Raw genomic sequence first — 26,361 nt, forward strand, 5'->3', positions numbered from 1 at the left:
CTACTCCCTACAAGCTGATCTCATGCCAGAGTAGCATTTTTTTTGAGCCAGTCTGCCTGTGTGCCTCTGTGAGTAAGCCTCTATGCTAGAGCAAAGAAGTTCAAGTATATGATTGAGGCCACTGAGCTTGTATGCTGGGTTGATCCTATGCTAAGAGACACTTGACAAACCAGTGTTGTCCCTAAATTTGGGACTGAATGACATGTCACATGGCAGTGAACAAGTTAAAGCATTACTCAAGATCATATGACCCATGTTATGGATAATCTGTCTTCAAATCACTTTATCAAGGAACTCAATTTCATGAAGTTTCTTAACTGCCCTTCTTATTTTAATAGAGCAAATACATCAGGGAAACTTTGAAGTTCTGATGTGCTTTTAGCAAAAGGGACTTTTGGCGGTACTTGTAATGGAGAACCAGTATTTAAGACTGAAAGGTGGTCCTTCAGGACTCCCCGGATATGTCACCTCTCCTTGCTATATCACACTTGTGACAAGGCCAGAATCATTACTCGGTGCTGTCTTGGGAGCACAGTGCAGATCTGCGTGCTCCCCGTGCTGTGGATGCCGTGTACAGCAGGGTGGGCAGAGGCTGTATCTAAACCGCACAACTGCGGGTCCGCACCAGCACAACCTTTCACGTGGAAATGCAGCAGGTGCCCCAGCAGCTGTTCAAACAGCGACAGAAGGCCTTTCCCCTGACACCAGCTATGCCAGACCCAGAGAGCGAGATCTATCTCTTCCTGGCAGTGCTGGGTTAATGGCTAGACTTCACGATATTAGAGGTCTTATCCAACCTACACAGCTTTATGATTCTATTAATGAGAGACCAGCTGGTGGCTAACAAATGTTGCTTTTACACAGGCTGACAAGCCGAGAGCCCATGGAAGGGGAGCAGCTACAATAAAACCTCTAACCTCAGCTAAGTCAGCTGAGAGCGGGGCGCCCGGCAGCAGGGCCAGCAGCACGCCGCGGGTTCCTCTTCGGCCAGGCACGGCCACCTGGCCCCTGCGCAGGCTGAGCTCCAGGCCGGGGTCGCGGTGCTAAACGAGGCCAGCGACGCCGCTGATCACGCAGATCCTCGCTGTGTAAGCAGCCCGAACACGCCGCGGGCCCGGGGAGCGCTGAGCGGCGGCGTGCGGCGCGGTGCTGAAATCGCCAAGGTGCTGATGTGTCCTGACCTCTGGCAGCAGCCCCGCGCGTCCCCGGCGCGGGGACAAGCACAGCGAAGGTGACACCCGCGGGCACGGGGACCCCGCTCCGCCGCCGGGCCCGGCCCCGCCCGCCGCAGCGCCCCGCCCGCGGGCAGAGACAGGGACGCCGCGCCGAGATGGCGGCACCCGGCCTCGTCCTCTCGGCGGCCGCGGCCGGGGGGGCGGTGACGGCGCGGCGGGGGACACTCCTCTGCTGAGGGACACGGCCACCCCGTCCCGCCTCCCGGTGTCACGGCACTGCGGGACGGGGCCGGTGCGCAGGGGACAGCCCGGCGGGGCGGGGCGGAGCGGGAGCGCAGCGGGGACCGCTGCGCTCCGGGACGGGGGCCGGCGGAGCGTGTCCCCCGTGCATGGGGCTGTCAGCCTGCCGCTGCTGCTCGGGGTTTCGCTTTCACCTCGTGAGCACTTGCGATTTGTTTTCTGGCGCAGGGTTTGAAGCCCAGACCCAGAAATGAGGAAGGTTCTGTGCGTGGAGCCCGTCATTTTCATCTATATTTTTGCGTCTTCCCTGACGAGCCCGCTGGCGCAGCAGTTCATCTACCGGCGGCTGTGGGAGCAGGAGTACAACTCTACTTTCGTGAGCGACAGCAATGTCAGTCACTGCGAGCAGAATAAGAGCAGCCCGGCTTATATCAAACAGAAGGCAAGTGGCGGGGGAGGAATAATAATTGTAAATAAATTTGCAGCCAGGAGGTGCTGCCTCGGTATTACCTCCTGTTTTATAACCTTAACCTTTAATTCTCCGGAAAGCCGTAGTTTTGTAACCTGCTCTCACTTCACTGTCTCCTCGCTCTAATGTTATGCTGTAGGTAGTGATAGTGCTTTAAAGACAAAGATTTGTCTCCAGGAGGATACTGAGATAAATTCGTATTTTAGCGGGACTTGAAAATCGCCTGAGAGAATGGGGACCAAATTAGCATTGGGCCGGCATTACAGAGGGTACAACTGGAGGTGGAGGCTCCTCCTCCCACACCATTGTGCGTGTTGTGTTTGTGAGCCACCCGTTGTCTCTCTGGCTCCTACTGTTCTTTGTAACCATGTGAAGTTTAGTAAATGCCCTGTAATTTTGAGGAATAGCATCTAGCTTAAAATACATGTATTTCAGAGGAATTACAAGAACAAGGAACAGGGGAAATTAATTTTTTTTTGTGGGTTTAAAATGTGGGAAAATTTTAACTGATCTTTGCATGATCAAGTGCAGTTGATGGTTTGCCTTGTTGGAATACAAGGACGTCAAATTGGCATGGTCAGTTACATTTTTAGCACTTTTCCATAGTTCAGTGTGCTGGATAGTTAGTTGTTGACTGGTACCTCTTCCATTGCACTTCCAGTGCAGTTTTAATGCTACACTTAAGCAGAGCTAGCTGTGAGCTGCCAGCAGAAGAGATGGTAATTCTCCATTTCCCTTCCCCCTCTCACCCCTTGTGTTATATCTCGCAGTTCTGCAGTTACAGGTTATGGTTTGTATTTGAGTGGGGCACTGATTCAACAGAAAGCTCATCTCTTGTTTGGGGGCTGTTGCTTTTTGAATGTTGTTTTATTTTCATTTCATTGCTAAATTTCATTGCTTCATTTAGTATGAAGCAATACACTGCTCTGGCACACTCAGTGGCCACATGATTTCCGTGTCCAACATGGGAATAGCAGAGGGAACATGTTTTCAGAAGAGGTGCAATAGAACCATATTTGTCAACAACAACTGGCAGTTGGGCTGGATAAAGTGAAAGATGAAACCACTGTAGGGTCAGAAAATAATATGATTCACCATATAAATTACACAGAAGCTGAAGTTACAGAAACAGTCAGCTGGCATTCCCTTACACTGCTGAAAAGGTGCTACTTGAAAATTTTTGCTTACATCCCATATCTGAATCTGTGATGTGCTGCATATGTGCAAGACTGAACACCTGAGCTTATCTGCCTCATTTGTCATATATAAAAGGAGATTGTTAATGGTACATGCCTCCAGTTAAGGTGATCAAAGAAATAATTCAGGACTTTTAGTGTGGCATATGTTCTTTGTCATGTGACAGAAGCTGGTCTTAGTAGGAAAAATGTGAAAAGGTCAATAGAATTGTGGTCCAACATGGCTTCTGGGCTGACCCATGGTGGTAATTACCAGTTATTGTTGGAGTAATGCTTGTATGTTACTCCCAAAAAAGTGGTTTTTTTTAGTATTAGCTCCCCATTTGATGCTGTGTCTGGCCATTTCCTCTAAGCATACAATTCTAATTGCAGAGCCCATCAAGAAATTGACATTTCAAATACATCTTTGCGTTTTGCAACCCCCTCAAATTCAACCTGATTTTAAAATTGTCATTACCTATGGTTCAAGATATAAGACTTCATATTTCTTTTCTCAAAACACTGAAGTAGAGTGCTTAATTTCAGCTGAAGTTTAGATAGCGTCGCTGATGTGATGACATATTCACACTTTACAGGTCTTTTGTTTACAAATTATAGTTAATTTGATATTTGAGAACATGATACCTTCAAGACAGCAGTTGAATAATGGCCAACAGAACTTCGTTTCCCATTCCTGCCAAATTTCTGTTCCCTGCATTTCAGTGATTGCCAGTAGGGCATGAGCTTTTGATCAACTACATTCTTGTCTGGATGCCTTGCTGCATTTTTATACCACAGTGGTTACCATAATGTAACAATGTAAGTGCTCAAAACACGCATTAATTTAAGTGCAAATGGACCTCTGTGCTGAGTAATGGTCCTGTGTATGAGCCAAAGAGAAAATCCAGTAACTTAATTCCAAACTCTTTTGCAGGGAAGTGTGAAGATGGTGTTCCAGATTTTCTAAGACCTTCCTAACCTAAACCTAACTGAATTAGGTTTATAGATGTTGTAACTGTTGCTGTGAGGCCCTGTTTGGCATTAATGTTTAAAAGAACATCTCTCTTAACAGTTAATTTAGTGTGCTTATGTTCTAAGAATGAAGAAGCTTTATACTAATGTCACCTATTTCAAAGCAAAATGTAAAAGGAAATTGAAGACAAAAATCACTTGGAGCCTGCATAAAAAGTAGAATATAATTCAAAATGGTTAGTCTTTGCAGGATTTAGACTAATTGTTTTTTACAATTTGAAAAAAATAGTCATCTTATAATAAAGTGAGTTTGAAGGTAATTTGAATATAAATGGAAGCATTCTGATCACCAGTTTGGATAATCCTTTTTTTAATATCTCAGAAAGAGCTATATTATTAGTCAATAATCACAACTTACCCCATTCCATTGATGTATTATCCAATCTATTCATTTCCCCTTGCTACTCAGTAATATTTTATCTTATGAGCCTGTGAGTTTATCAAGTCCTTTATATTATTCAATCTCAGGTGCTGCATTTCTCTCTTAATTTAATCTTTATATAAGTTACTTGCTTCTTCATTTTCATTCTTTTAATTTTGAAATAGGTGATTGAAATATCTATCTCTGTCCACTGTGAGTAATTTTTCAGAGTAGAGTGAATTTGCAGATTAAAAAACTAGACCTTTCTCTTTAAATATATATAGTTCCATTGATTATTTAATGGAGTCATGTGATTTTAAAGCAGCTGAAGGTTTGACCTATCATTTTCTATATTCTTTTCCTTTGGCTTTATAAAACCATTGAGTGAGCAGTTGCATGCCTTACACTCTAAATTGATTTTTCCAGTACTTTTGTCTGCAGTCTTCTTTTCAGTAGACATCAAGATTTTTATCTCAGCAAGTTCATGATCACGTGTGGTACCTGGATGTGTAGCTATGTTTTGTGTGTTGCACAGCTTCTTCCAAAACAAGGACACCCAAGTTATGGGTTCTTCATTCTTTCAGTTTTACTCTGCATTATGGTCTGGCAATAATCCTTGTATTATGTGGTTAATGTGGATTGAGATGATACATATTAACATTTCATTTTACTTTTAACATAGTAGCATTTTTTTGATGCTCATGGCTTTGAACAAGACAATCCTAGCAAAGAAGCAAAGTCTGCAACTATATAGAGTTCTTTTTGTCAGCAGCAGAGGAGTTAAAGATTAGAATAACGTTTTCCATCTCAGTTTGTTCAGTCTTCATGGTTTTGACCCTTCCAGGGTGACTGCATTGCTGGCCAGTGGACAGGACATCATGAATGCTAAGGCAGTCAGACACTATAAGGGAAGGGAGCAAAAGACTTTGGAGTGCTGGGGATCTTGAAGGCTTTCCTTGAGAACCTCAGGATCAGTTGAATTTTCCTCTTGTAATAAAACCTGGTATCTTCTAAGCAAAGGAAGAAATTGAATGAGAAACTCATGGTCTCTGCCTGTAAATATAAATATGAATTTATAAAGCATTCAGCAGCTTTTAAAATTGCCCAAAGTACATTCCTGTAAGTTCAAGGGGTTTTTCATAATTTTGGATGCTACTCAGTCAGGATTATGTTAGCTACAGATGAGATGCCTGAAACTTGGAGTATAGATGGCTTGAATACAGGCTGAGAATGGTGTGGGCAGATTTGCAGAAGTGTACCTGTTGCTGATTGAAGAGCACAATGACTGCCTAAGTCAGTGTTGTGCCTCAGAAAATTCCAGGACTTTCAGCAAGACTTTACTCTGCATCTGAAACTTAGCTAGTATGAAGGGTTTGTATGAATAAAGTTTCTTCCTTTTCCCCTGCTGTCTGATCAGGTGGCTGTCTTTGAAAGGGCTGTTGTGGCTGCTCATCAGGTCTGTATCTATGTATTAAAAACAAGATCTGAATTAGCTTGCTGAGTGTCCTTTAGCAGCTCGCTTCATAACAATTTTTTTTTTTAATTAAACGTTCTTTTTTCTGCAGCCATTCATGCTCTGTTAAATGGTTGTTTTTCAGTCACATTTTATTTTTTCTATATTATTTCTGCTATAAAGGACTCTGAAATTTTCCTCATAATGGGTGTTTACAGTTTATTTTTATAGTGTTAGCTGCTGTTCCTTATGTGAATACCTGCTGTGATGTATCTGTAGAGACATCACTCATTTGGACAATTTCTGAACCCAGAGCTTTATGTGTTTGCAAAATCCATTAATTCACATACCTGTGAGTCAGTACAATATTTAAAGCTGTACTTCACATTTTTGGTTGTTACTGTTGTTTGTAATAGTACTAGTAAGATTTTACAGTGGGATGTCGGAGCAAATTGTGATCTGTTTACTTGCATAGTGTGCTCTAGTCCATTAATTGTTCCTTGTAAGCCCCTCAGTAGAATTATTTGGGAGGAAAAATGATCTCCTGTGAGGAGGGAGCAGGGGGTGTGTTGCTTCATCAATGACTGGCTTCCTACTGATTTCTGAGTAGTATTAAAATAGCCCAGCGCCCTCTTGCCATACCCTGAATTGAAGGAGATGCTTGCAGTTAAAGATACTTACAGCTCTTGTAAGTGCATGTTCAAAAGGATTGTTCTCTTGACTTGCAATGAAACTCCTCTGTCAACAGTACTAGTAAGACTGTGTCTTAAGCTCTAAGTTTTGGATTAAAATGTAACAGGGAATGTTTCAGGAATATTGAAGATCAATTGTGAAAGACTGAATATGCAATGTATTTTATTATAGCCTAGTATATCAAAATGTCATATAATATTATAAAACTACATTGCATGTATTATGTTTCATAATAGTATTATTTATAATTGATAAACATGTACAGTGATATTCATTATACTGCATATTAATAATTATGTGTGTAATATTGTGACAGATTTTTTTTCCCAATATATTATAGTATTTATAATTATTTTTATTTTCTCTTTGCAGGAAGTTCAAGAAAAAGCCTCTGTTTTTAATATGCAGTTGGACTTAACTAGAGCCATTCCCAGCCTTATAGTTGCCTTTGTCATTGTAGCTAATGGGGATCGCCAGGGACACAAAAGGTCTTTAGTTTTACCATCAATGGGAGCTTTGATTTCTGGTATTAGCTTGACTGCAGTATCGTATTTTTCCTTGTCACTCTCTGTCCTATTTGCAGTCGCATTTATTACTGGACTGTTTGGGAGTATAGCAACTTTCCTTGGAGGAGGCTTTGCTTACATAGCAGAGGAGTGCCATGATGAGAAGCAGAAAACAACACGAATAGCTGTAGTGGATTTGATTTTTGGAGTTGTATCTGGATTGGCAGGACTGTCATCTGGCTACTTTCTAAGAGGAATAGGCTTTCCATGGACATTTGTGATAGCATCTCTGCTTCATGTCATTAATATCATCTATATTGTATTTTTTCTGGAAGATACCATAGGCATATCTCAATTCCAGCATGAAGCACCAGTATCCTCGAAAGAACTTCTTAGGGAGACATTTTCTGGAGTGTACGTGCTTTTTCAAACTGCCCCTTACAAAAAGAGAATTTTAATAATTGTGTTACTTTTTACATTTATGACTTACTTGTTTACTGTGCTGGGTGGGAGTTCACTTTTTACACTGTATGAACTGGATGAGCCACTCTGCTGGAATGAAGTGTACATTGGATATGGAGCAGCTGCATCCACTTCTATCTCGTTGACCAGCTTTTTAGGAGTTTACTTATTTTCCAAATGTCTCAAAGACATTTATATTGTCTTTATTGGGATATTTTCTTACATTGGAGGAATGATCACAGCTGCCTTTGCCAAAACTACTCTGCTCATGTTTTTAGGTGAGTTCAGAATCAGTTTTTCCATGGTCAACAATGTATATGAAAATACTGCTGTGTTACCTGTAGTGAATGCAGTTGTTGGATATTGAACATGCCGCCTTGAAAGGGTCATAGAAAGGTAAAACATAAATGGTTGATCAGACTGATCTAGGATTTGATTAAAAGATGAACCGTGTGGAGAAACAATGGAATTACATGCTTATGGTTTTAGTGCCATAGAAATATATTTGATTTATTAATTTCTCTGTTCTTGGATAATTTTGTCTCAGTGCACATCTAGTCTGACTTTTCTGTTGCCTTTTACTGCTTGGGGAACTAAGTGTTCAAAAGTATATGACCAATGCAGTTGGAATATATTTGTAAATTCCTGGATTTTAATTACCTCAATGTCTCCTGGCTGCTTTACAGTGAGAGTGCCATCTTTGTTCTGCTTTATGCCTATTCCTGTTCTCCGATCCATGCTGTCTAAAGTGGTTCTCCCTGGTGAACAGGGTAAGTAGAATTGTTTTTAAACAATAAAATAATATGGTGCTTCAGAACAGAGATGCACAAAGATTACCTTTAAACAAACAGATCTATATTGGTACTTTAAGATTGTTTTTCTTTCAAATTAATGGTTTCTGGTTCTGAATTAAATATAAACAACACTGTGTTAAAAACTACTGCAAGCTTCAACTTTCAAACAAACTACTGTTCTTAAATTAAAGACCATGGGAAACTTGAAGCAGAAGAATGCCCAATACAAGTGTGATTTCACAAGGGCTTCTACATTCACAAGATTTTGGCATGCAGAGAAAGATATGTTTCTGTTATTTAGTCAATTTCTCACTTACTAATTTTAAAAGGTAAGCAGTAGGTGGTCAATCTTCATAGCACTTGGAAACAATTAGACTTGTATCCTCAGCTATGGAGCAGGAATCCAACTTCAGGCCTGTGGCTTCTAAACATGTCCCAAGAAATATAACATAATACTTCTCAAAGTCCTTTCCTTATGGGACACAGAAAAAAGCATGTCAGGCCTCAAAATATGACTCTAATATCCCATATTTTGCTTTTGGGGAATGTGTATTTTCTAAATTTTGGGAAATACATACTTTCTAGAAACATTTTCCTGAGTTGCTTTATTTTTTAAAAGATTAATCTTCATACACTAAAACAAAGATCTCTTTGTGCTAGCTGTGCTAAAATGCACCTCTGGTATTGAGTTTCTCGGCATTCTTCAGGGCTTTGGCTACTCGAGTAGTTTGATGCAGCAATGAGGTTGCCTCTTGTCATCCTTTTCTGCTTACCTAGTATGATATTGGTTATGGTCCTGTGACTATGAATGCAGCTCGGGAAAATGTGTTCAACAAGACACTTACGGAATAGACTGCCAACCCAAAGGGTAGTTCAGTCCAAAAAATGTTGTTTCTTTTCAAAAATGAGAAGGCAGTGGTTTTAAGCTGAACCAGCAGTTCTTGCTGAATCAGTCTTTTCCACATATAAGAGTGAAGGTTAGAGAAGGAAGGAACAAGAAAGGGAGAGGTAAGAATGAAGAAGGGAACTGGAAGGGGTAAAGGATAGAGATGTGCAAAACATGGTTAGCAGGGATCAACAGGTTAAAATTGATGTGATAAGTAAATGCAAGAAAGTAGGCATGTTGACAGAATAATAGTAAAGAAAAATAGTTTCCATTAACACAATGTGTTATTTGTAGGTTTTTTTGTTCATTTAAAAGAACTAGCATTTTGTAGGAGTTGCCACAGAAGACACTTTCATAGCAAAGTATGATTGTCTACTGCTTGTAACTTGCATACTTGCAAAAATACTGTCAACAGATATATCTTTTGAACCATGTTTAAAAACTTCAGTACTTTGAAGAGATTTTGTTTTGTTTGTAATTTGCCCATTTATTTTTGGCAGGTGCTGTGTTTGCTTGTATTGCCTGTTTAGAAGTTGTGACCGGCACAATGTCAATTTCAGTTTTTAACATTCTCTATGCAACTACTGTTGCATGGTTTTCAGGCTTTAGCTTTCTCCTATCAGCAGGCCTTTGTCTAATTCCACTGTCTGTGCTGTGGTAAGTACGGATCAGGAGGGTTGTTCTGACTGCCTTTGCCAGAAATTTCTATGTTGACATGAATTGAAGCTGAATAGTTTAGTGTAGTAGTTCTCAAACTTTCCTATCTGCTAGGGTGCTGTAGTGGCTCTAGCTTCACAGCTTTTCCCTGATCCAGCTAACTTCCCTCAGCTCTGTGCTGTGAATTTCCCCCAAACTGAAGCCTATCCTGAATGTACTGCCAGTGGGATACACCATAGCCTTGACTGCACATGTAACTTCCCTTGGTTTGAGACTTTTACATGGTCTTTCTTCCAGGAAAGCCTTTCCCACAGATCATGTGAAAGGCATGAACTTAATTTTGCAATCTGAGCTCTTCTAGATGCTAATGAGGGTTATAAATGTGACAGCCACCCACTGGGTTTAAAGGAAATCTATCTGTCCTGGTCTTTGGTCATGGGTATCTTGTGACCCAGTGTCATTAAAATCTGTAAAAGATTTTAAATCCCAAAAGAATAAACTTCTAAACATGTTTTAAAAAACAGGCCTCTATAGCAGTTGTGTCTAATCATATCTAGTGACCATCTAGTAATATGGACAGTGAAATACCATTAATGAGTACTTATAAAGCAAAGATCATTTTACATTATTTCCAGTATAAACTCTTTTTAGGATGCTGAAACAAAAATCTAAATGACAGAAGAGTCAGTTTTCATTAGATAGATTTACAGATGGGGGAAAAGATGTTTTTCTTAAGAGGGTGGCACTCTGGCTGGAGACTTGTATATTTTTTCCTAATACTTAGACTTCACCTCGGTCACCTTTTATCTCTGCATCAGCTGCATTTTAAGATTTAAATAGACAGTGGTAATGCTGTAGATTTAGAACATTTCACAAAATTTCAAGTCTATTCTTGCTTCATTGTAATTATTTACACAGTCTTTACAGAGAAGCTATACTAATGGTAATTTAAGGTAGTGATGGGTCTTAGACCTGAGGGAATTGAAGCAAAGGGGTCTTGTATGTGAGTAGAATACCTTCCAGTAAAGTAATAAAATAATTGAGAAATTCAGTTACATTAACAAAGTAGTTGTTCTATTAAGTATTATCTTTAGTTTAGTTCAGTGTAAGTAGAGAAAGTATCTATTAAGAGAGCAATCTCTACTGTAGAAAAGGAAACATTTACCATCAGCCCATCTTGCAATCAGTACTGTAGTACATCATCACCATAGATTTCTGCAAGTTATATTTCTTTACCTTCTGTCATTAATTTCAGGTATCTGACCCTTTGAATACCCTTTCTCTGCACCTTTCTTTTTAGAGTGTCATGCAGTTGGAGAACAGAAAAGGTAGCTGTTCCAGTCTCTAACAGGCAGAGTAGTTTAGTACTGTGCTCAAATGCAAAAATGATATTGTCTGACTTTTGTAATTAGGGCAAATAGTGTCACTGCTTTTGTTTACTAAGACACATTTGTGCCACAGAGGATGGCTGCAGAGAGCTATCCTGTGTGTTTGTTGGTGCTGAATCAGCATGCTGTACGGAACTATCTCAGCTAAGATACCTGTCTTATCTTTGTCTTACAGCTGGCTTCTGTGCACAAGCTGGAATGGGGAGGACTTGGCTCTGCTGGTACCTGAAGAAGTATCCAGCTTAGAGAGTGCTGATAGTTGAACAAAGGATCCACATACTCGGGATTTCTAATCTGACATGCAGTGGCAGAGATAGTTATGTCACACAGAAACCACAGCGATAACACAAGAGAGTCTCCAAGTGGCCCTGCAGCAATAAGCACTAAATTGGTACCACTCAATACCCAGTCTCTTTTTAGCACTTGACTAAAGCTAGCTCTTAACTATGGAAATAGGCTGACAATTGAGATTAATGCTGCTTCAGCATGAAGGAAAAAATAAGGTAGGATGACACTTTTTCCACTTTCTCACGTTTGAGACTGTCAGCTGTGGATCGTGATATATCTTGTATCACTCTAAGTTGGGTGACAAAGATAAGCTTAGCAACCCAGAGGACACTGGCAATTCTGCTGAAGCCATTGCAGCTTGTGCCAGCTGAGGATGTGGTCCACTGTGTACATCTTGAAAGGCCTGTCTTAACACTGAAGCCCTCAAACTGTCTAAAATTACTAAACTAAAAAAATAGGTTTTTTTAGAAAGCAAACTGGAGACAGTACTTACACCTGCCATAAGTACACTTACTGTTCTGCAGCTAGCAGAGTGTTGGTGTAAGCTTAACATAAGATGTGTGGACCTTGCCTGTGACTTAGTTCTTGAAAGGGATTTTCACACAGAACTGTCAGAAAATTTCCATCTTGCAGAGAGTAAGGTCAGCCTAAACCTACATTTTGCAGAGGGCATATTGCACATTTATCATTTTCCATATATTAAGGACTGCATACAGACATGTTTTGTCCCAGAGATACTTCTTGTTTTGTAGTTAAGTTGGTACTTAGCTTAAACGTTTCTTTCAGTGAAAAGCTGTGATAGCACTTCTTATCTGTAGATCTTTATTTTTTTAACAACCCTGAAATGAGGTGACAAAATCAGAATCATGAATCTAATCATCTTGCAACAAACGCAGCATAATTTATGAACATTTGAACAGCACTTCTAATCTTTAAAGCACTTTACAAATGCTATTCAAACCATCGTTCCATAACAGATACTGTGCTCTCGGTTGCATAGAGAGAAATTAACAAAGAGGACAAGTGACATGCCCAGCACCCCAGTGCAAACTGGTAAGACTGCCAAACCTAGAAATCAGTTTCAGCACTGACTCCTCACCTTTTCCCTTAAGATCTTTAAGTAGAAATTATCCTGAGTATTTGGTTCTGGAATGCACAGCACAGCAGAAGTGTGAATATAACACCATGTTAAGGACCACTTCCATCTGTTGATTTTTGTTAAGTTTGACAGCCAATACTGTTCTGATCTCTCAAAGTTGTGTGTGACTCTTTCCCCCCAAAACAGATTAGGTAGAAAAAGCAAAACAATGTAAAGTTTTTGCCATTTAGAGAATGAAACCTCTAGGACAGCAACTACAATGACTTCACATGCACACAGCATAGGATAAAAATGCAGACAGACATAGCATGTGCTGCATAATTGATGAGCTGCTTACAGCTACTGATACCCATCCTATGAACAGAGACTCCTGCAGAACTTCCCAGTGGTACTCCACCAAAAACCAGTAACACCAAATCATTATGATACTTTTATAGATCCTTTGTAACTGAATGATTGCGTTCTTTCCAAGTTACTTATCATGATAACAGAGAAGCCTGGAAGAAGGTTCAAATAAGTTAAAGGGAGAGCTTACAAATATTCAGGAGACCACTATCTGCTCAGCACAGGTGAAAACAGGGTCATTTATCCAGGCCAGAGGGAATGTACTAACATCTCTAGCCAGCTCTTACACTTCTGTCCTGAACTCCCAAGACTGATCTTGGCAATTAAAGATCATTAGCTTTCTCTCAGTAGTTTAGACAAGAGCCAGAAAATAAAACTGCTTAATGCCTTTGAGGTGCCCAAGCCACTGCCAACTTACTGGAAACATGAGCTGAGTTCTACAATAACCAGTGGGTCCAAAACATAATGAGTACTTGTAGAGAGATTAAGAAAACACTGATGTAAAGGATTTTAGCACAATCATTACATTATCTTCTTTGCTTCTTCATTATGCAGTTATGTAAGGCTTTATGAAATTAACTATTTCACATAAAACTGCCTGGAAATAAAAAAACAAATGCAGAAGGGTTGTGTACCTTCACTTGCTCTTCTTCAGTGCACACTTCTTCTAGCACTTGGAAGTTCACAACAAAGCAAGCCACTTCCACAGCCGTGCTGTGTCAGTCAGTCCAACTTTGGACAAGCCCATACACCTCAGGAATGGCTTTGTTATGGTTTAACTGCACAAAGTATGTGCTGTGTGCAGAGTGCTTCTGGTAGATGGAGCATTTAGAACTGGCTATAAATTTAGGCCAAAACACATGCAGGATATGAACTGTGTTTTAAAATGCCTTGCACAGTGCAAGCTGGGGAACCAAGTACTAATATGCATCAGATTATTAAAGCAAAATCTTTTAAGTTTATAATAATTTGTGTATAAATACAAATTATTTTGACATAATAATAATAAAGTCTGGTTTTTTTAGCTCTGTTGCATGTGTAGTTCTTGTGCTTTTAAATTTTGACAAATGGCCAAGGGCGAGACTTACAGAGGATGTTGGTGCAAACAGGAGCAGCACTATGGTATCATCTACATTTTATGGTCATAACACAAACAACAGAGCAGGAAGATGTGCTTTTGTTTCCCTCCTGTGCCTGGGGAGATGAAAGGCTGCTGCCCAGAACATTGGCACTAAGAGGAGGTGGGGAGTTGCAGAGTAGGGACATCACTGCCAACAGCAAGAAGTCACGGTGGGAGCTTGTGTTGCACCTGCCAGAGCAGTGGAGCTGGAAGTGCCTTCCTCCCCTTACCAGGCCAGATCTGTCCCAGCTCCAGTGCCCAGCATACCCCATTTAGCTGCCTCTGTGGCATGTGGTTCCATGCAGCACCTGCTTTACGGAATGAGGCTTGTACAAAATGGGAAACATGGGCTGGGGCAGGAAGCCCAGTCCAAAGCCCAACCCCCTTAGCACTGAGAAAATGTAACCCTTCCTTTTTACCTCAGTCCTGCTTGACTCCCATTTCTCTACTAACAGCATAAATTCTCATATGGGCCTCTTAGACATACTGCTTGCTTTCCAGCCTGGCTAGCCCCTAGGATTAGCTTCCTTACAGACATAATGAACAATGCAACTTCCTGGCTCTGAATATGGCTTGATCTCACCCAAGATTATTACAAAGTATACTACTCATTGAACAAAACCACCTAAAAATTGTATTCAGCCTCCTAATCTGCTTCTGGTTTTACACTGCACTAATGAGAAACTCTAGTAAATTCCTTAATGTAGTTTTGCTCAGATGCAACAGCATCCATCTTTCAGCCAACACTAGGAAAGGCCAACCAGCTCAATACACTGAAGTGGGGAGCTGTAAGGTATTAATGCCCAATAATTGGATGGCTCCCTGTTTTCTTGAACAGCGCTGGTAACATGGCAGACCTCCTAAAAATCCTTTAGCTTGTCCCAGACTGGCAATGTAATCCCTCAGCTTTTCTGGCCCGAGCCTCAAGCAGTACAAAGCCTACTGAACCCCAAGCTTGCTTCGTAACAACAGTTTAGTTTTGCTTTACACACAACTGCAGAGGAACTTGTCAACTATAAATCAGCAGCCAACTCTGATATTTAAGAAAGATTATCAGCTCATGGACGAGGACAGCTGTAGAAAACAAAAATGTGAGTAGGTCTACACTTGCATGTTCAATTTACTGGTCCTCTGTTTAACCGCCCTAAGAGCAAAAACCCCAACAAATTAAGCAGCTTGTACTGCATAGCACAAGCCTCTAATCTCTACAAGTCTCAAGTGACAGAAAATTTTAGAAGCTCAATTTCTTAAATGAAACAAGTTTAAATATAAAACCAAGTAAGATCACCACCACCTAAAGTGAGTCATGCTATCATCTTAATGTTTCCAAAATGCTGCAATGTTTTGCATATAAAAGCACTATAAAATTTACAGGACAGAAGTTAGAGGCTTTGGCCCAAACATATAGGGAATTTGTTGTAGGTATAAGCCCACTGAAAAGCACAAGGGATGTTTGCAGTTGTGGAAGAAGGTTTATAGCAACATTCCTCCTAGAATTATCTACAACAGTACACTAATTACATTTAACCAAGTCATTAAAACTTGCTGAATAAATACAGTTCCTGTTTTAGAAATACTCTTTCAAGTTCTTCATATCTGACAATAGATAACATTTTTTGAACCACAGACTTTTTTCCTGACATGCACATTGTATTAACTGCCTTGCCGGTTTGATATAACAGATACATGTGTATGACACCAGAAATAGTTGTTACAACCCTGAATTTAACAAATGAAACCACTTAGGCACACAAAAACCCTTCCAGTGGTCTGCTCCTTTAAAAGGTGTATTGAAGTATAAATCTCTCATTCTTCCTTAAGATCTAACTTTTGTAAACCCACAAATAATTATTTCTGCATTTGTACCACCATATCTTCATGTTCTTACTGCAGCAGCTTTATTAGGTACTTTCATAATCCTGCATTCTTTCTTAATACTAAAATACCTAGACCTGGGAGTGCTCTTTTGGATTATATTCAAACAGATTTTAAAACATCTCTTTAAATCCCAAGTGGAACTTGCTTCTGCTTTCAGAAACCAAAATACCCTTCCAGGAACAAACATGGAAAAAAACCTAGACCTTTAATTCTACTCTTACAGCAATACTTTCAATTCTACACAAAAGCTTAATAGCTCACTCATAAATAGCTGTCAAGAGAGGGCTACAATGTATGTAACTGGCAATGCCAAAGTTAAAAACCTTTAAATATATTGCAATAAAAGCGACAACACTAGGTCATGGATAAGAGATTCTTGATTTAGGATTAAATATATTTTGAAACGCAACAGCATTTATAGCAAACTTTTATTCAATAGTTTAAAAAGTGTATGGAAATTTTCATGAACAAAGAGTTATGCAACGGAAAATACCTTCCTCTTCCCCCATTAAATGCATTTACCACAGTAGTCAGTTTTAAAATGCCTGGGTATTTTTGAATTTCTTGTGTACATATGTATCATTTCCATATTTAAGAAGCTATTGTCCTGAGCAGTTTATGAAAAGGCATTGTTTAAACTACCTAGTTACAGGACATTTGTATGATTGATAACAAGCACAGAACAATTTAGAGACATTAAACATTTAATGTGCCTTTTCATTAAGGAAGGCAAGTGATAACTAGGTCTGCTTGCTTAACACTGTGAGTGTCAATTTAGTACCATGTACTTAGATCTGCACTAGAAAGACACACACAAAACATTTTTGTGAAGTATATTTTACAATAACCCGAGCTTGTGCTCCATCATCATGTGTGGTTCTCCCATAACCTCACTCTGGGAAGGATCTGAAAAAAGAAAAGTTGACAGCATGAAGCCTTTACCAAGCTACAAAGAATAACAATAACTAATGAAGGTGAACGTCTCTTTACATTATAATGCTTAGTGCAACAGTTATTTGACTGATTTTTGACAGTGTTGCAGAGTGCAGATGTGTAACTCAGAAGACTCTATCCAAAGCATTGATCATAGAACAAACACATGTATTGTAGAACAGCTTGTCATAAGGACACACACACATTCAAGTAAAACCAACCAGTTCTGCATAAGCACAGACTTCAACTGCCCAAATCTTAAAGGGATTACACTACAAGTTTAGAAAGAGAAAACTCAAGTCTGACCGAAGCTTTTCTCCAAGAGGTGTAGTTACCCTACACCTCTTTCCAACATAACTTCTCTGCAAAACAGGAGCTCACAGTCCTCCCTTCTGTTAGCTGGGACATACTCCTGGTTTCTCTTCTCCACCCAGCTGCCTAGTTTCACAGAAATTCTACACCCGTAAATATCTCTGAGATTTCCTCCATTCTGTAAAGTATGGTTGACATTAGCCACTGTACCCAAAGGCTACCAAGGAATGTGCAGAGGACACAAGAGAGACCAATACTGACAGTATGAACTTCTTTTCTACACAAAAAATTAAAATTTAAAAAACCCAATCAAACAAACAAAATAAACCCAGGGCCAGCACACATGTTGCGACTGTTTGGAAGAAATATGCTTTTCTTTATGGGTGCATCAATCATGTTTTCCTTCCATAAAGACGTATTAATGCCTCTGATTCCTCCAGAGACAACCAAAATATCTAGTCCACTTCCTGATAAATAAAGCCTTAACAAAAACACTTGTAACCTACTCACTCCTCAGCACTCTATAAAAATCTAACAGTTTGTTGTGAGCAATGGCAAATAACCAAATTTCTACAAATTATGTTCGACATTGCTCTACCCTTGTAGAACCACAATAGCCCAAGACTCCTTCCCTTGGTCCCTCTATATCAATCTCAGAAAATAACCCCAGATTTGGGATTATTTTCATGCCTCTAGATTCAGATTTGTTCCTCCATTATTTCCAGCTTCCTACCTCCCCAGCTATTTCCATTCTCCAATCCCATTTCAAAATACTCTCTGCCTCCTTCCATCTCCTTAAATATAAGCTATAAGCAATTTGTTCAAAAGCCATTTTTCCAGCTTTATTCTATTCCACACATACTAACAGTCAGCAGGCTACCACACAACTGCAGCCTGTTGAGTTCATTTGAGGGAGCCTTTTCTCGGCTAAGTATCTGTTTCATTAATTCTGTACCTCTTCTCTAACAGTTTCTTCTTAATTACAGAATGTAAAAAAACTTTGTAACTTCTGTTTGACAAAATCTGCACAAGTACTTTAAATGTTTCTGAGGAAAGAGGCATACAACATACATGCATAATCTACTCCATTAGAAATCCAGCCTACAAGCAAATACTGTCTTGCTCAGTATTTCAGAGTAATTTCCATATAACTTACAGCTGAATTACATTTATTTCTCCTACCCCAATGCTTCTTTGCTTTTAGGATTTAATGTTGGTTTTTGCACTTTGAGAGTTTAATTCTCTTGTCCAGAAGAGGCAAAGAACTTCACAGTTCCCAAATTTTACCTTTAAATGTTTCCATAATATTAAAGCCAGAATGTATTTACCATTAAGGATATCCTCAAAACCAATGCATTCATCATTTCCCCTCAAAATATCCATTCCCATGTTTGAGCTGTGAAGAAATGGTAGACGCTGGACCTGTAAAAAGAGTTCAAGCAAGAGTTCAAGTCTCTCTGCAAGTCTGAAATAGAAAGGGCTCGTGTTTGGATTTCTCAGTCTGAAGTGACTTAGAAAATCAACAAGCAGAAAAAACAACACTGGAATAAGAGAACTACTGGAACACAAAGACACCACCATCTTCTTCTGATTATCTGTTTGAGAAGAACAGCCTTCTAATAGATTTTTAGTTTTCACTGTGGTGCAGGTAGTACAGCAAATACTGCACTTCAAAAAATAACAAAGTACTTTCTGTCTACTCTGTAAAGCTCCTCTCACATAAAGTTGGGGAGGTTCACTGCAAACCTCCAGACCCTGAGGTCAGCACTGGGCAACTGATGTATACTGCAGAGTTTGGGAACTACATTCTAAGCCTCCTACATCTGCCACAGGTCAAGAATGCAAGTGAAAGAGCTATATCGACTTCCACATTCAAACATAATCCTCTTTTTAATTAATCTAAATCATAATTATGTCTCCAATCTCAACCCATTCTTAAGCTTCAAGTCCAATCCCAGTTACTTTCAACAGTCTTCTGTACCCTTCACTCACAGTATTTCCAAAAAAATGTCAAGTAGCACACATAGATTTCAGAGCATAAATTTTCTGAGAATGCATTCACTACTACTAGAGGTACTTCAGCTAAACTACAAGAAAACTTGTATACCCGACATGAATTTTGAAGTGAAAAACCTTTTGACCACCATATTTCCCCCACCCATCTCCCAAAACCACCTCTGGAGACAGACTAACAGGATATCCTCACCTCCCTCATTCTCTGCAATGTGCTAATGTTAGGAAAAAGATTCCTTGAGACAGCACAGCTGAGACCAAGGGATGTTTGTATATCTCACATCCTGACTTTCACACCTTCAGGACCAGTAACTTCTGCCAAGCTTGATGCAGCTCACTATGGTTTAGTAGCACCTTATCACTCAGAGTACAAAATTGCTCTAACTCACTTGGAAAATCTACTCTTAGCTGGACAACCTTCAAGAAGACAAAAAAGTTTACTAGTACCAATGAGCTTTCTATGTTTCCCTTTCTCCAGCTACCCTCAATCCTAGGAGAAAAGGAAAAGTAGACAGACACAGCTTCTCAATTAAGAGTTAAAACCTTTGAACTTAACTCCCTGTAGAACTCCCTTGATCTTACAACAAAGGCTGAGGAACAATAAGCACACAGAAAACTCCCTGTTTCAGGTTTCACATTACCTCTACATCTACTCCCAAATCACTACCTGCTTCAGACCCCTAAGTCTCTTTTCCCTACAGCTGCAGAGACTCCTTCCCGTGAAGGTCATACGTTCTGCAGGGGAGAGTATTAATTTTAGGAATTAATACTCAATTCCTCCTGCTTTTCTCTGAAGGCTTACAGGAAGATATTCCACAGCAAAGCTAGAGCAGTTACCACTTCACCATATTACCAATAAAAGAGCAGCAGCTAAGAGGCTTCAGCATATGGACTGCTCTAAAAATTAGTAATTGCACTGTTTGGTTCATAATTTTTAACAGTGAATTAATTTCTTTTGGAAACATAAGGTATCTCAACAAAGAAAGATGTGTCTCTGAAAGCATGTTTCGAGGTAAACATTTTTTCCAAATGGCCTAAGTTATACAAATTGGATAAAAATGCCTACCTGTTTCACTGCTCTGAATTCCATCTGCAGCTTTAAAGGTGCGTGGATTCCTTGGATGTTTCTCAGTGTGGCAAAGTTTGTTTTATCTTGATTTAACTGGAACTGTCACAAACAATATTGGTTTTTATTTTAGAAAAAGTTACTTTAAAGTACAGCCATAGAAGAAATTTTTGACATCCTACTTAACAGAACGTGCTTACTAAATCTGTATGTAAAAATTCAGTGACACCATCAAACATACCTCAAGCATAAAGGAAAGAGAGTGATGCAGTAAGATTTGTTCTATGAAGCTAAAATTGTTTTTTTGCTAGATTTTATTCCAAATTAATAGGAGAAATTTTATCTCATCATTTTTGATAATCAGGAGATGCAACACCACCAAGTGGTACAGTTTTGCACTACTTTACAACAATATTGTCAGGATGAATAGGAAGCTAAGTCCAGTTTAAAGATCACAAAAAGCAATTTGATATCATTAGTTAGTCATCAAAGACTACTTGAAAGCACCTGATGTACTTATTTTCTGATCAAGCAGGGAAACAGAGCACCACTTACACTCCTTATGATTGTGAAAAGCAAATGAAAACTCATATTTTCCCCAACTGCTCTCAAACTTACCAGTAAAACAAAAAAAATCTATTTAGGAGAGGCTTTTTAAAGAAAAACTGCTCGCTCATGTATACTGGAGTACAAAGAAACAAGTTATACTTAATGTTAAACTTAAGCTTAAATAATAAAAAAAGCAAATTTCCAATTTTAAAATCTGTATTCCATCACCATAACAAAAGCCTATTATTATGAGAACATATTTATGAGAAGGGATCTCAAAAACCAACTGAAAAATACAAGTCAAAGACATAATAAGCATTTTCTTTGTAACAATCCATATTGAATGCTCTTCCAAACGTAGCAGAAAATACTATTTATATGCTTCATCCTAATCTTGTAATTCTGGTTACACTATTTTTCCACTTATTTTATTTTACAGAGATAGGGATTTTTGGATAGCAGAGATATTTGATTTCCAGTGCTGCCTGAAAAACTTTTTTTAAGATTTACAGCAGCAAAAATAGCCATGACTATCTTAGGCTAAATTAAATATATTCTTGTTCAAAGGTACATGAAAATAATTATTAAACTGGCCTTAAACTTACAGAAAAATTAACCAAATGTGGAAGAAACAATTTAGACAACTCATATACTTCTTAGGGTTCACATGGCCTGTTTTATTTCTGTGCATTTTTCTCTCATGTGATCTTTTAATTATGCAGGTTTTGTATATCAAGAACAGAGTTAAAAACTAAGTCATAGCAATCAGTTTAAAAAGAAGTTAATCAACAAATAGCTCTGAAACATTAACAGTATTTTTAAATAAACTCACAAATATGGTGTCACAAAACTATCCTTTTAATGCAAGGCAACACTAACACTGGCTAAAATCAGAATACATGAGACATCACAGTCAGACCATGTCCTGCTGTTTAACTTAGCAATTTGGAACATTCTATCAAAATAACATCTTTGCTTCAGGATAGTTTGATACATTGTATCTTCTGCAATGACAAAAAAGGAGACATTCCGTTCAGCCAGCAAGTCCGGCCTCCCTCTACCTTCCACAGACCACTTGTAATCGTCTGTGAGCGAGGACTGAGCCAGACAAGATGGCAAACACTTATGATAAACTGCAGGTGTAAAATGTCTAGATGGGATCGAGCAATTCATGGAAAAATACGTACATGTTCACAGGCTGAAAGTCTGAAAATGAAGACAGTAAGTCTACAGACAAAATGGGAGGATCGACCTTCACGAGGTGACAGGTGTGCCCCTGGCCTACCCATGGTGGCTGCACACACACTCTTGGATGGCTAAACCGGACCACACAAGTCCCTACTTGGAAGCCTGCTTACACACTTGAAGTGGGGAGAGATGTAAGTAAGAGATTAATATTAAACAGAGTTGCTGACAGTGTTACTTGTGTAAATAAAATGTTACTATTGTTGAACACCTTCATTCTGTTAAAGACCCTGCTCATTACTTGCTACTGTACAAAGCAGTCCAGATAACCACACCGTTAACTTATACTTCGTAATAAGGTAAGAGTGAAGATGGCTACATTTGATATTATGCTTACATTCTTTTCTGTCAACTCCAGTGGGTGGCTGGGCAACAATTCATTTTTCACACTTGTAAAGCTAGAAGAACAAGTAGAAAATGCATTCATTTCAAATTAATTGGGATATGGTTGTTTAAGTTGCATTCCAAAACCAATCTCAGATACAAACACCAGTCCCTATAAGCACACAACTAGCAAAGTCCAAAATACAGAAAAAGATTAATAGTGAAGCAGCAAGTAAAACCTCTAACTACAGCACTACCAGGAGAAAAAGTTTCAAACATCCTTTATGCCTGACAAAACAGAATGCGTTTTTCTTCCTTGATACCTTTCAGAAAGAGATGAAAATATTAATAAATGAAATCATTACAGATTTAATTATGTCCAAGCTACACAGTATCTTATTTTGAAGCCTCCAACCTTTTGCAATGGAATATTGTACACACCTTCCCCCCAGTGCCAGTTGTATGGCATTTTAAACTCCATAAACTTGTTCTGGATTCATTATCCAAGACACAGACTTACGTATCGCACTCGGGTAAAAATGGCAAACTACAAACTATTTTATTTTATTACTTTTGGGGTTTGTCCCAGTGCTGAAATTCACCATTTCCCACAGTGTTATGGCACACTCATATAAATGTATATTAAAACTATCAGATATTTCACAATTATCAATACTTTGCTGTTTCTTTTCTAAAGGACAGTATCACAGAGGTGTGTTTGCAACACACCTTGCAAGAAACTTCTGTAAAAAGCCAACATTTAAGATATGCTGAAGTTCAACACTGTCTATGACACAATTCAGCAAGCAAAAGTGAAGCGTACCCTCTGCGCAGAAGATCATGACCTTCAAATAGCCCTGAAGCTGAAACGTCTGTAAATGAGATACTATCCTTCAACAGAGAAGCAGTGCCTCTGGAATTCTGGAAGAAAAAAAAAGGATTACTTCAACAGAACCAGACCACTTTTGTATGGGCCATTAAGCCAGCCAAATGAAAGGAAGTGCTCAAAAACTCCTTAAAGTACCTCTGGACAAGCCCTAGACTTTAGAGTTTCTTTAAAATAGAGGCAAAACGGCCCAAAACATAAGCCCTACACTAATACAGAATTCTTTCAGAGAGTCTGACAAAAACTAAAGGTACTGACACCATTTTTGGGTCTGGTTGACCCAGATCAAGTTAAACTGACAATATATCCTGTTTGTTCCCACCCTGGGCTGCAGGGATGGAAAGGAAAGGAAAGAGGCAAGTCCTGACAGCTGACAGGACAGAAAGGAGCATTCCTTCATTTACTGCAATACTGACACATGATCAAATTTGGCCATGGTTTGAGGCTGCCAGAAGGAGGACAAGGTGTATTCAAGCAGCCCAGTACGCCGGTTAACTGAAAGAACAAAGGAAAGCAGTAACTTGTAGTGGATCACCAGAAGACCACAGACTTACTAAGTACTATTTACTGGTAACCTAGGCCATTAATTTCACTCTAACCTACCTGAATCTATCAAAATGATTTTAGGATTGGTCATAAAAATTGCTCCAAAAATAGGGCAATGTCTAATAAACAGCAAAAGGTGACAGCAATAATCTCTGGAAGGTGACAGTGATGAGCAGGTCAGTGCAAGGGTTTCCCTCAGCAGCACTGTCAGATCCAACAGAAAACTCACAGTTAAGATCTTCTGTACCAACATGCGAGCTCTCAGTAACATAAGAGCTGTAGGACAGTCCTGACACGCCTGTTGTTCCATGCATATAACTCATCTACCAATTTACACACTCAGCACTGACCAGAGACTGCTGTAAATGAAAGCATTAAAGAGATACGTTAACCAAAGTTAAACTGACGGAGAAAACCACAAAGCACTCCCCAAAAGCAACACTCTCGAGTCACTCCGGTGCCTGGCCCGTCTGAGGCAGCCCCAGCGCCGCTGCCCACCAAGAAGAGTCGAGGCGTGACCTCCCTCCCCGGGAGCTGAGCCACCGAGGCTGCAGGAGGCTGGGTCCGCCGGGAAGGGCTGCAGGGAAGGGCTTTAACCACAGCCGCCACGAGCTCTCCGCGTCTATCGGGCCCCCGCGCCCACGAGCAGACCCGCCAGGGCCGCGCCGGACCCCTATGACTCAGCACGGCCCCGCTGCCCCGGGGACGCCAAGAGGGTGACGGGAGGGGTATCTGGCGGGGGCGGCAGGTGAGGTCCGGTGCGGTGCGGTTTGGCTCGGTACGGCCCGGCACAGGGACACCTCCGCCCGCGCGGCGCCGCCGCTGCCCGCACTCACCATCTTGAGCCCCTGACGCGCGCAGCCACTTCCGCCGCCGGCCGCTCACTTCCGCCCCGCCCCCGCGTGCGTCACGCGCGAGGGGCGGCGCCGCGCGGGGCAATGGGCGTGCTGAGGGGGCGGGGCTGATGGCGGCCGCGCCGCCTCCTCCGGTGGCCTGTGAGGGGTGAGGGGCTCGTGTCCCGGCCTGCGCCCTCCTTGGCCGTGGCTTTCTTACTCCTAGGTCTGTGCCTTGTAAACTGAACGCGCTGTTCACCGAAGCACAGAATCAGTTCGGTTGGAAAACACCTTTGAGGCCAGCGAGTCCAACCCATGACGGAACGCTGCCATGTCCATGACACCATGGCGCTGAGTGCCACGTCCAGTCCTTCCCTAAACACCTCCAGGGACGCTGACTCCACCATCTCCCTGGGCAGCCCATTCCAATGCTAAGTCAACCTTTCTGTGGGGAAATTCCTCCTCATGTCCAACCTAAACGTCTCCTGACAAAACTCGAGACCATTTCCTCTTGTCCTGTCGCTTGTTATCTGGGAGCAGAGGCCGACCTCCACCTGGCTGCACCCTCCTTTAAGGCACTTGTAGAGAGCAATAAGATGACCCCTGACATCTTCTTTTCCAGGCTAAAACTCCAGGTCATTCTCACATGCCAGCAAAGCCCAGCTGTCTCAAGCAGGAGCTGAAGTGGACCAGCACCTTCCCATAGCAGACGGGGGCCGCCATGTCTGTGGTGTCTTGGTGTGGGGAGCTTTTCTCGGTCAAACCCATCCCGTTCTGCTCTGCCGCAGGCAGCAAAAGCCGCTCGGGTGGCACCAAAAGCATCACAGTGCTCACAGCCTGAGGTGGTGGAACCAGGCAGTTATGCTTCCAGAGAGTTTTCCATATATTTCAATGTATAGCTCCACATGTGTAGCTGGGATATTTATTTTATATATTTCTTCTGACATGTGTAGCTCAGTCCACCCTTTAACCTTTTAATTTGGGTTACCCTTAGTGACCCAAACTGCCTTGTTTTTGTGAATTTTATATGTGGCAATTAAACGTCATCTCTCCATCTCACACACACGCACAGCCACAGAGGCAATATTTAAGCAGGAATTTTCTATGTTTTAACAGCACTCAGATTTGTAAAAAAAAAAAAAAAGACTGAAAAATGAATACACATTGTACTCTGTTTGCCTGTTTCTTGGACAATATCTGTACACCTCTTAAATCCACCCCCCACCCCTCACATTCTCAGCCCAAGTTCTGGCCTTTTGTATTTAAGTCTTAGGTTTAAAGCAAAAACTTCAAAAGAATGAGAATGGAGGACTGGAGTTTTTAAAATAATTTTTAGGAAAATTAGTACCACAAAGGTTTCTCTGATCTTGTAATTATAATGGGTACTCGGTTATTGTGGTGTTGGATTCATTATTATAGAATAGATGTGAACACAAAAAACAAATCAAGTTCCTGTTTAACTGCAGCATACAGAAAGCTAGGTTTTGTCACTAAATGTATTTATTTATTGACTGAGTTTGTTGATCAGGATATGACTGTAGAGATGAAACATCTAACTTTCAAAGTCATTCTTGCAGGACACAGACAGGATGCAATCACTCCATGTACATTTTTGACATCACTGCGATCCACA

At 40.4% G+C, this 26,361-nt stretch overlaps 2 protein-coding genes across 2 annotated transcripts; one reads left to right on the forward strand and one right to left on the reverse strand.

Annotated features, from left to right (window-relative positions):
* Window positions 1-1,419: 1,419 nt before the first annotated feature.
* On the forward strand, window positions 1,420-11,627 carry SLC46A3 (solute carrier family 46 member 3). Its single transcript, XM_068181179.1, is given in 6 exon segments — window positions 1,420-1,646; window positions 1,649-1,861; window positions 6,975-7,844; window positions 8,253-8,336; window positions 9,747-9,903; window positions 11,467-11,627. Coding segments are annotated over 6 exon segments (1,494 nt in total). The 5' UTR covers window positions 1,420-1,564; the 3' UTR covers window positions 11,555-11,627.
* A 4,804-nt stretch (window positions 11,628-16,431) lies between these two features.
* POMP (proteasome maturation protein) lies at window positions 16,432-24,783 on the reverse strand. Its single transcript, XM_068181180.1, has 6 exons — window positions 24,732-24,783; window positions 23,287-23,384; window positions 22,477-22,537; window positions 20,346-20,447; window positions 18,595-18,688; window positions 16,432-16,927 (listed from the first exon to the last, which is right to left on the reverse strand). The coding sequence occupies exons 1-6, from the start codon at window positions 24,732-24,734 to the stop codon at window positions 16,860-16,862; spliced, it is 426 nt and encodes a 141-aa protein (XP_068037281.1). The 5' UTR covers window positions 24,735-24,783; the 3' UTR covers window positions 16,432-16,859.
* Window positions 24,784-26,361: the final 1,578 nt, after the last annotated feature.

The sequence above is a fragment of the Anomalospiza imberbis genome, chromosome 2, assembly GCF_031753505.1.
Source record: "Anomalospiza imberbis isolate Cuckoo-Finch-1a 21T00152 chromosome 2, ASM3175350v1, whole genome shotgun sequence".
In the NCBI taxonomy this organism is placed as follows: Eukaryota; Metazoa; Chordata; class Aves; order Passeriformes; family Viduidae; genus Anomalospiza; species Anomalospiza imberbis.